The following is a 12,500-nucleotide window of genomic DNA, read 5'->3' as shown; positions in this document are numbered from 1 at the left end:
ATACCCTCGGGCCAACCCAAAACTTGTGAGTGGATTTGGTAGACGGAAGCTGAAAGAAGCCCGTCGTATATATGTATATATGTGTGTGTGTGTGTGTGTGTGTGTGTGTGTGTGTGTGCACGCCCGCGTGTGCGTCTGTGTTTGTCCTCCTACCATCGCTTCACAACCGATGTTGGTATGTTTACGTCCCCGTAACCTAGCGGTTCGGCAGAAAGTACCCGATAGAATAAGTACTAGGCTTACAAAGAATAAGTTCTGGGGTCGATTTGTTCTAGTGTAGGTGACCATATGCATATATAGCATGTATGTCTTTTAGATGTGCATTTGATTATAACTGCACGCATGATCACGTGCATGTGTGTGTGTGTGCGCGCGTGTGTGTGTATATGAATATAACCGTGCGCGTATGGGTATGTGCACGTGTGTGTGTGCGCGCACGTGTGTGGATTTGTATACGTATACATGCATGATTGCATATATATGTGCATCTATTCGACGTATCTGTGGGCGCGCATGTGTGTTTCATGCGAGTCTGAGTGAACATAGGCATATAGGTACATGTACGTGGGTGCGTGTGAGCGCATGTGTATGTATATACATGCACGCACACGCGATTGCTATGAGCTTTCATACTCTACTTTTTTTTTCCTCCCTTTCGGTTTTTTCCCCTTATTTAAGGGTCATTCTAATAGCCCTTTTGTCTAAATAACGGTCATTTACACAGTATTTACACATATTTTAATTGTCTCGATAACTGAAGAGATGCCGGTGCAGGTTTCTGCCCCGACATCCGAAACTCGGAGTTTTATTATGGCAACTGAATAATTGTCACATATTATATTAGAAATATCAGCATGGCCGCAGCTCTAAGCTGAAACTATATAAAAAAATATATATATATACATGCATGCATGCATACATACATACATACATACATACATACATACATACATACATACATACATATACAAATATGTGAGATTATCTATGTGTTTGTGTGCACAATTAAGATATAGCAAAATATAATGAGCGAGAAATAACATACACATAACAAAAAGTAACAAAAGTTCAAGGTATCTTGAAAGTTAATGTTATTAGATAGATGTTCTAGTAAAGAAAAAATTCAGAAAGTAAAAGTTACAAAGTAAATTATAAATCTTCGGATAAATTCTTCTGTCGCATACCAAAGAGAAGTCCCAGAAGAGAGGAGAGGAAATAAGACAAAAGGGAAGAGATCGATATGGGTTAGGACAAATGTTCCTACACTCATACATAACATCTTATGCATACAATTAGATGGACATTGACTTAGATCTCCACTTATATTATCTGTTTGCAGATATATATTGTTATATTTCGGGATGGTCATTTATTTATTTATTCATTTATTTATTTATTTATTTATTCATTTATTTCCAAATAGACGCAATGGACATAAGATAAAATAAGAACAATAATGAGCAAATGAAGACCGAAAATGTAGTGCGTGCATCTATTTGGCAAAAACAATATGACCGTCTCGAAATATAACAATATCTGTTTCAACAACATTTTCACATCATAAACGCATATATATATATATATATATATATATATATATATATATTCCAAGAGCGATTGATGCTTAACCACAGAGTATCAACTGAAGAATACTTTATTGGATTATGTTTCAGAGGTATTATGTTACAGAGACCATATGATTAGACCTCTGTAATAAAATGCTATAAAGTATCTCACCCTGATGATTCATTGTGGTTAAGCATCTAATTGCTCTTGGAACATCCAATGCAGAAATGTCAAATGTCAAACGTACGTAAGGACAAATAAAAAAAAATTGTGATTATCGCTTTGTATATCATAGCCAGTAATATTACTAAGTATAACCAAATGTCATGCCTATGTACACTGCATTGTTTAAATCAATTGTTCTAAGTACCAATTCATAAGTTTTCATTGAAACGTACGTAACATTGATTTCACTTCTTTTTCGTCAATATTATTGTTACTGAATCTCTGAGGAATATAACACAAGAAATTCACATACATGCGCTAGATTGGCGAATTGCTCCATTAATGATTAACCAAAGTATAACCAATTGTCCTCCATTAAGTAAACGGCGTAACCTTTACGCCATTATTCGAACACTGTGCCAGCTATGCTCTTGATAAAAGAACCGATGAAGCGCTGGATTTTACCTACACTACATCATCCCACACTTACCTTCAATCCGATAATCCACATCATACAAGTAATCAAATCTGAAATCCCAGTTTTGAGGATAAAACAGTTTTGTACTAACATAGGGGATTACTGGAAACAGGCAAATGCTTTTGTGCGCCAGTGAATCACGATAAAAGGAAAATCGCAAATGACATAGCTAAAATCAGCAAGGAAAGTCAAACTTTCACGCATAATTTTAGCAGCTAAAGTAAAATTTGTTATCAATCCTTTTAGTGATAAACTGGCACCAAAATTTCGCTGACATTTCGCGAATGTTGCTTGAAAGTTACCAGCATATTTCAAAACACCATCCTCGTTTCAAACAAATATACTTTCATCAGTTTATTGTAGCCTTTTAGACGCAATAAAATTTTAAGAGAGCTATTAACCACTACCTCTAACCCCAACCAAACTACCTTGGAGTTTCTCCATGCAGCATCCCGAAGAGCAGCATCAAGGGAGGTAAATCCTGTTCATTGTACAACATGAGTCAATTCCATTCCATTGCAAATCATAATAGATATGTTATGATTTATACAGAAGGTGGGACATGTACAGATTCCTATTTGGTGTGTGCAGCGGAATGCACCTGACACAACTGAATTTATGTTGCTTACACAAAAGAACAATTAAAATATAGATTCAATAGGCATAGGCATGACGTCAGGCACAATATCAGTAGCTCGACGGAACTTGCCGGACATTTTACATCAAACGGTTGTAATTCTGAGGAACACCTTGAAATTGCGCATTTTCAGAAAATATTCTGACTCTACTTCATTTTTCAGTCCTCAAAATGCGTAAGGATTAATACATTTGTGAATTGCTAACGTCACACCTTGGAGGAATGAATAGAATGACAGGCGAATTTCATTATATTTACACAAAACTGTTTGATTAAATGTTCTCTTTCCAGTTTTCTTCCTCCCACTTTTTTTCCTTTTTACCGATTATGAAAAAAGCGAAAACAGATGATGTCATTATGCCTGAAAAGGAACGCAGGATATTCCCGTTCATATTTTGAATTTCTATATTTCTACGTTGTTTTCATCTTACTTTTCGCATCCAGGTAAGAGAGACAATATGTGGAAATATTGTTCACTTAGAGAAGCATAGTGAATCTCTTACAAATCGCATCTCGCTCCTCTAATTGTTTATTTGCCTTCGTGAAGAATTACGTCAATCTTCATAAATTATTATCATCATCATCATCATTAACAACAACAACAATAATAATAATAATAATAATAATTATTATTATTATTATTATCATCATCATTATTATTATTATCAATATTATTATTACTCCTTTTAACTATCGTAATATCGTCATAAAAATATCGAAAAATGAGGTTACAAGCTGAAATATGAAATTTCTTGCAAACACACACACACACACACACACACACACACACACACACACACACACACACACACACACACACACACACACACACATGCACAGAGAGAAGCAAACATGAAAAACCCACCAAAGTTTTTACAAAATATAGGAAAAAATAGTTAACATTTTTCGGACTAATACGTGTATGTATGTGTATATACATATATGCGAGTGTGTGTGTGTTTGTGTGAGTGCGTGTGTGTATATGTGCGTGAGAGAGAGAGAGAAAGAGAGAGAAAGAGAGAGAGAGAGTTTGGAGGGATATTTTATCCGGGCAGATGCCGTACAGGCTCTCAGTAAAGTTCCAGATTACGGCTGTATTTAAAGTCTATAACTACTATTAGTTGTCAGAGACTCTGTAAATTCTTCCAACGGGCAATTCTTTGTTCGCTTCACTGAACAGTAATGTATCTAGAGTATACATTAGCAATTATTATAATGAGCCAAATGGATACACCTTGAAGAAGCTACACCGAAAACCGTGCCAGGTTGCATCTGCAACTTTCCGTAATCTGTGCAATGGAAACACGTGTAAGCCGTAAAGACCATAATAATATGCTGTATAAAATTGTAAAGTAAGAGGAAATAAGTTTTTAGGACATTCTATGTCGCTGTTATTGCTAATATTTAAGTGTGTATGTGTGTATGTGTGTATGTGAGCGTGTGTGTGCATGTATCTAGACAACACGAATATCCGACAAAAGAAACTAAGCTAACATGTTATCTTCATAAACGCACACACACACACACACACACATATATATATTAGTCCATACGAACATACGTTAAAAAGAAACTATGCTAACATGCTAGGAAGATATAAAATATGATATAATAAACTTACCCATATGAACCAACTGAAGATAATTTATAAGTGCTCGTTTATTTTTTTCCCAGTAAACTTGTAAGGTTTCGGCGGGAGGATATTTACAGCAAGACAATTCCACTGTGATTTCCATCACACCATGATAATAGTTATAGTCTTGCATACCCCCTGCAAGTAAAGAAATTTGATAAAATCCAAAAGTTGTTAATAAGTATAATAAATTTCGTGCTGAAAAATTAAGAAGAAAATCGTCATAAAAACTTTGGATTTGTAACAATGAGATTAGGACAGTTATACTTAGAAATACTATCAGCCATAAGAAGAATGATTGAGTTAGTGTTGCTCTCAGAGAGCATATGTAAGTATTCAAGTATCTATATATATACATCTAAACTCACGCACCCGCATTCACACACACACACACACACACACACACACACACACACGAAAATGTATTTGATGGCGGGTGACCTAGTTTAAGATATAACACTCAAGATCACATGCTCATGGTTTCAATTGGCAGACAGGCGGTGCGATGTTTTCTCCAGCAAAACATTTCATTTCCCGTTACTAATGTCTACTCAACTGTAAATTATTCCTGAAAGGACTAGAGCTATGTTCACAGAGAATGTTGGCTTATTTGCCTAGCCATCAGGTTGGCATCATTCGAAGGCTGCAACAATGCGAGGAACTATATTGGAATCAGCGTAGTTTACCAAAAATTGTGTGTGTATCAATCTGCCCATCCCTTTCTCTCTCTCTCTCTCTCCCTTTCTTCCCATTACATTCCGACACAAGTTTCTGTGAAAAAGTATCAGAGTCATTTAATATTATAGTTTTTTTACATTTAATAGATTTATATAAAATCAATTGTAGAACACATTCTAATCTAAAGGCCTGCGATCTATACAGCCTTACTCAAGGTGTTTCCCATACGAGTGGATGAAGCAAACTCAATCTGAGACATTGTTATCTATAACTTAATGCAATAGAATACTCTTTGATCCGTTCTGGTTAAGCATCTAAGTGCGCTTGGAACACTTTTTACAGGCCTCCAAACAACCATATTGGCGAAACACGCGTAGGAACTAAAATATATTTCACACACACACACACACACACAAACTCGCTCTCTTTCTCTCTCTTTCTCACTTTCTTTCTCTCTTTCCCTCTCTCTCTCTCACACACACACACACATATACATACGGCATATTTCTCTTCCACCAGTGATGGCTTCGCTCCATCATGGACATTTCATGTAAGATATGCATCACCTACAACAAAGCCCTCCTGCTGTCCAGAGGTTTGAAGCCCTGCTGCTTCTCAGCTTATATGGGCGGGACATGCCCTACGCATAGGCAAATCTTTAATGTCAAAGGTCGTATTCTACAGCGAAATCAGCCAGGGCAAAAGAGACGGGGGAGACCTCAGGAAGCATTTCAAATACCTGCTAAAGCGCCAGCGCATCCAAGCATATATAGATCCCATAAAGTGGGAGGGAGTCCCAACACAGAGAAAGGTGTGGCGAAATTGCATTCAGATCGCTGTAACCAAATTTGGAAAGCTCAGAGTCACTATGGCGTCTGCGAAACGTGAAAAACGGAAAGAGTCATCGTCACCCACCACCTCTGACTAAAGCTTACATATTTGCTTCAAGTGATCCGGCGACTCTCATTCAAGGACCGGTTTACATAACAATTAAAATGCTTACCGCTCTTTCTCATGATCTATGGACACGTGGAACTACCTTCATCATCATCATCATGATCATCATCATCTATACACGCACACACACACATGCACACACATATGTATGTTTATATATGTGTATATATACACACATACACACACATATAAATATATATATATATATATATATATATATATATATATATATAGAGAGAGAGAGAGAGAGAGAGAGAGAGATACAGACAGACAGACAGACAGACAAGCGGATAGAGACAGAGAAGGTATCCTTCTAGCTATCTGTCAACGCATTGCCCATAATTGTAATCGCTGTAATTTTAATTTTAAACGGAAACAAATTGCTTGCATACAAAAAATAATACTCCAACGCCATTACCGACACCACCACACAACAACAACAACAACAGCCGCAACGAGATATTGGAACTACAATATAATAATTAATTGAAACTCAATTCCGTATTGTAGAATCTGAGATCATTATAATTTTGGCGAATCATATTGGAGTTTGGGATTTTATGCATTGATGGAACTGGTGCCAGGGATTTTCAGGAATAATGTTGATTGTGATATTTTAATTGCTGTATAACCATAAAGATGAGAGGGTGGGAAATATAATTGCATTATAATCGTATTTATTTTTCATCGTAATAGTCGTCGTCATTGTCGTCAGCACCGGTGATGCCGCAGTCTTCATCATAATCATCCTCCTCCTCATCATTCTCCTATTCATCGTCATTCTCCTCCTACTACTCATCCTCCTCATCAACATGTTTATCACCATCACCAGCATCATTGTCATCGTAATCGTTGTCCTCGTCGTCGTCGTCATTATCATCTTTGCTGTCGTCTTCAATATCATTAAGATCATCGTCATCATAATCAACGCTATCCTCCTCCTCCATTCCTCCTCCTCAACCTCCCCCTACTCATCGTCATCATCGTCGTCGTTTGCGTTGTTGTGAAGATAGTTATCATCACTATATTATCTTCATCACGATCATCCTTTTCATCGTCTTCTTTAACATTATCTTCCCCATCATCATCATCATCATCATCATCATCATCATCATCTCTTCGTCATCATCATCACCAAAGTTATCATTATCTTCATCAAAATAGTTATTAAGATAGTAATGATAGTTATCTCTCCTTCATCAATCAATCAATCATACAATCGATTAGTTAGTTGGTTAAATAGTTAACTGACAGATAAATAATAAAGAAGTGAAATACAACTAATGCATGTGCTTATTATTGGCAGAATGACCGTCCCAAGATACAACAAACTATATTTCAGCAAAGACAAACATATATACTTCTTTCGTTCTGTGAAGTTGCATGGCTAAGTGGTTAGGGTGTTGCACACATTATCGTAATACCATGGTTTCGATTCCGGGACTGGTCAGTGTTTTGCGTTCTCGAGCAAAACTTTTCATTTCATGCTGTTCCAGTCCCCTCCACTGTTCCAGCACCAGCTGAGAAGGTATGCATGCGAGAAACCAGCGCCCGTTTCAGGGCAGAATTGGCAGTCTCAGTCGCTCATACGCTATGCAAATACGATAAAGTTATGGTCTCATGCCTCCTTGGAACGAAGACATACGTTAAAAGAAACTAAGCTAACATTCTACATTTCTGTGTATCACTCTATTTGTATATTTATCTATCTTCACACCTACCACTCTGTCTGTTTGTCTATCTATCTATCTATCTATCTATCTATATGTCTATATATCAATATATATATATATATATATATATATATATATATATATATATATATATATATATATATATATATATATTTATCTACATATCTATCTATCTATGTGTCTACATATCTATCCCTCTACATATCTATTTATTTATCTACATATCTATCTATTGACCTACCTACCTACCTATCTAATCCGTCTCCTTCCCTCCCTCCCTATTTATCTATCTGTGTACCCACCTACCTACCTACCTACCTAGCTAAAGATGCGTGAGTTTCTTGCGTAGTGTGTTACCCTGATGATCATATGGTTGTGGTCTCTATTCAGGGATAGGCCCTGCCTTGTGTTCTTGGGGTAAGTCGCCTAGTTTTACGTTATTCTTGTACACCAGCTGTAAAGGATTTCTAACAGTACCAAGGAAGTAAACCCTGTGAAGGTGGGTAGTGCCTTCTAAGCAGAGGTTCTCAACATGGGTCCGTATGACCTCTGAAGGTCCATATGGCATGTTTGTAAATTAGGGATCCACAATAGTATTTTAAGAACCCCTGAAAATATTTTGCTTTAGATGTAGGTATTGGTATATATTACAAAAAACAGTTGGGTTTCTTTCTCTAATATTTTACATAGTTCAACCTCCACAAGTTAATGTGTGAAAAACAAAATAGGAATTTTGTAAGAAGATTCTATAAAACTCGGTTTTAAACATCGATTGACTATAGTGCCTCACCAGAATAAAATGGTAATCAAAGGCATCCGTAGATAAAATCTCTGACCGAATGAGTACGGCGGCGCAATATTGGCCTGAGGTCATAGTCTATCATATCTTTTTATCTTATACTAGACTGTGGACATGCTAGGTAACCACTTTAGGGATTTTATAGTCACATTAATGGACCTAAGTACTTGTTTTTTAAGCCTAGTACTTATTGAATCGGTCTCTTTTGTAGAACCGTATTAACACGCCAACACTGGCTGTCAAGCGGTGGTAGGGGACAAAAACACACGCAAAGTCACAAAAACACATCTATCTATCTATCTATCTATCTATCTATCTATCGGTTTGTCTATCTGTGTACTTAATTTATTAGCTTTTTTGTCGAAATGTTAGGGAAAATAAACAAACTAACACCGTTCCTGAACCACCCATTCGTACGTGTGTATGTGTGTGTGTGTGTGTGCATACAAATATGCACTCGGACAAGTGTATGTACACGGACATATGAACACACACCCTTACACACCCACATCTATCTGTCTATCTATATATATATATATATATATATATATCATTGTATCACTACCTAAAGATAATGGTATGATACAAATTATGATTTGGCAATAAAGCAATAGAGGCCTATATTTATAGGAAATGCATCACACATATAAGTAGAAAATATATTATGAGCTTGACGCTCAGCGTTTAAAGTAAATTGGAAATTGAATGCCATTTAGAGTTAATAAATAGACTTAGTAGAAGCTAGTCTGGTTTCTGGCGTTAATTAAGTTTGATAAACAAGTTATACTGCTGCTCACAAATACAACATAGAGCAAGCATTTTAATTGAATAATATTTTCCCCCCTACTTTCTTCACATGCACGTACATACAGGCACGTGCGTAATTCTTAAATGTGTGTGTGTGTGTGTGCATAAGTTGGATGAAATTAGAAATAAGGAAAGATTTATCGAGGTGGAAATTTTAAAAAAGCCTTTATATTTTGGTGCAAAGAACTATCTTCAGTAGAATAAAATTTAAAGAAATGTGTGTTTTCATAAATTCTGCCATTTAAAAATTTTCTGCATTGTTAGATTTTCTTATTTCTCATTTCAGTTTCCTACTTCTGTACTACAATGTTTCAACCGAATTATAACGGTCATCTTTCATATATATATATGAATGCATATATATATATATATACTCACATATACTTGTATGTGTACATGCGCATGTACAAGGTTATGATCGTAACTATTTGCGTACATATCAGCATATGTATCTATATGCGTGATGCTATATGCATTTTTGTATACGCATATATGCGCAATCTAAATTTTTATGCACGTTCACTATATGTTCTTGCTTATTTTCTCTCTCTACTTCTTCCTTCCTATCCCCAGCCTTTCTCTCTTCTCTTTTCTTCCTTTTTTTCCATTTCTTTCTTTCTTTCTTTGTTCTCTTTCTTTCTCCTTCCCCTTTTTTATGACAACTACATTCCCCCCGCCACCCCCTTTCCCATATTTAACGTTATTATAGATACGTTACTCTTTACCCCTCCACTCCATAGATTAAGATACAATTGTCGTTACCAGTGCATAGGTTTTCCATGCGCAGCCTTATATGCGTGTGTACGTATATGTAAGTACATTGTACTTATGTATATATCTGTGCCTTGTAAATATAGACCTATATACGTAGATTGTCTGTGCGTATGCAGCTGTATATTTCGATGTATATATTTACATGTAGATATATATATATATGTTGTGGATAGCCTTGTATACATACACGCTATTGTATTTTATTTTATTTTATTTTATTTTATTTTGAATGCAGCGTATGCTTTATTTTATTGATTTGATTTTAAAGCGTTAATTCGAATATAATTAATTATCTATAATATGTATTTGGAGCCCATTTTTCTATTTAAGGTTTTCTTCGATATTTTTTAATAGGGTGAATCTGTATTAAATTTATTTGGTCTGTGAATTACACATCATTGACCCTTATTTGAAACAACCAATCAGACGAATCCATGTGTTTTAAATTTTAAATTTTACATTACTTTCGATTGCATCGTTATCCTTCCTCCATTTCTAACAAAACTGTCCGATGAACGGGAACGTGAAACTCAGAGTAACGGTTTTTTTGTTATATTTCTGCTGCTTTTAAATAAAGTATATATATATATATATATATATATATATATATATATATATATATATATATATATATTGCGTTGGCAAGAAAGTAATTTCGTTTCCTGTAAATAGATTTCCGATTATTTTGAATGGCTCTTGTCAATGTTATGATATTTTCCTTTAGACATTTGATAACCGTTACTTTTAGCTTATTTTAGAAGTAAAAAGTGCGTAATTTTGTTTACAGCTGTTAGTTCAGTGTCATTTTTAACATGGAGGGAAAAACGAACATTTTCGCCATATTTTGCTTTTTTATTTCCGTAAAGGCAAGAAACGTGCTGAGACTCACAAACAGATATGTGAAGTTTAAGGTGTTGATTGCTTAACAGAACACACATTGTTGGAAATAGTTTAAAACTTCCATTCTGGAAATTTTTCACTCAAAGTTAACCAACATTCTGGTCGACTTACTGAAGTTGATGATAACCGAAGCAAAGCCATAATTGAATTTGATTGTCTTATAACAGTTAGAGAGATTGCAGAGAAGTTAAATTTAAGAAAATCGCTCAAAATATCTTGGGCTCGTTAAGAAGCTCGATATTTGGGCTCCGCATAAATTGAAACAGATTCACTTAATGCAACGAATCAATATTTGTGATATGGATTTCAAACGGAAGGAAATTGATTGTCTACAATAACATCAATCGAAAACGATCATGGTGTAAGCGTAATGAACAAACACAAACCACATCGAAAGTTAAATTGTATCATAAAAGGTCATGCTGTGAATTTGGTGGGATTACAAATGTGTTGTGTATTTTGAACCGCTTCCAAGGAACCAAACAATTAATTCAGATGTTTACTATCAACAACTAATGAAACTGGAGGAAGCAATCAAAGAAAAATGGCTAGAATTGGAAAATCGTAAAGGAATCGTGTTCCACCATGTCAACGCTAGATCACACACATCTTTGCTAACTCGTAAAAAATTATTGGAGCTTGGTTGGGAAGTGATGTCACATTCACCATGTAGCCCTGACCTTACGATATCAGATTACCATTTATTTCGAAGTTTGCAAAATTCTTTGAACTGGAATGACCTGAAATTGCACTTTCTTTAGTTTTTGGCTGATAGGAACCAGAAGTTCTATGAGCGCATAATCATGAAGTTGCCAGAAGGATGGCAAAAGGTAATCAAAGAAAATGGAAAATTTATAATTGATTAAGTTCATTCTTTGTATCAAAAAGATTACTTTTATTTCCCACTAAAACAAAAATGCAATAACTTCCTTGCCAACACAATATACATGTGTGTGTATGTGTGTGTGTGACTCCCGTCTGTCTGTCTATCTGCCTTTGTGTTTGTGTTTGTCCCACTACCACCGCTTAACAAACGGTGTTGGTGTGTTTGCATCCACGTAACTTAGCGGTTCGGCAAAATTAACCGGTAGAATAAGTACCATCCTAAAAAAATAAGTACTAGGGACGATTCATTCGACTAAAAATTCCAGGTGATGCCCCAGCCTGGCCACAATTTAATGATTGAAACAAGTATAAGAAAGAAGATAAAACAAGAAATCTTGTAACACTAATTTACCTTTGAGAGGGTACCATGCTGCACCATTTGTAATCCCGTCTTTAAAATATTCATTCGTAGAACAATTTATAGAATGGTGCATGTCGTGATGACTTCTAGAATAATTTAGTGCCAAATACACAAACACATCGTCGTCCGGAGATTTTGAGTAGGCAATTTTATCCATATCTGGAAA

General features: G+C 35.5%; 1 protein-coding gene across 1 annotated transcript in view; it reads right to left on the bottom strand.

Moving 5' to 3' along the window:
* Positions 1-12,500, bottom strand: part of LOC106873734 (carboxypeptidase D) — a 235,135-nt gene that overhangs the window by 39,907 nt on the left and 182,728 nt on the right. Inside the window, exons 7-8 of the mRNA XM_052973529.2 lie at positions 12,326-12,493; positions 4,468-4,617 (exon numbers count right to left, since the gene is read on the bottom strand). Coding sequence (XP_052829489.1) covers positions 4,468-4,617; positions 12,326-12,493 — 318 coding nt within the window. The remainder of the gene's footprint in view (positions 1-4,467; positions 4,618-12,325; positions 12,494-12,500) is intronic.

Source organism: Octopus bimaculoides, chromosome Z (assembly GCF_046866305.1).
Source record: "Octopus bimaculoides isolate indiv1 chromosome Z, ASM4686630v1, whole genome shotgun sequence".
Taxonomy (NCBI): Eukaryota; Metazoa; Mollusca; class Cephalopoda; order Octopoda; family Octopodidae; genus Octopus; species Octopus bimaculoides.
This window is presented reverse-complemented; position numbering and strand designations above follow the sequence as displayed.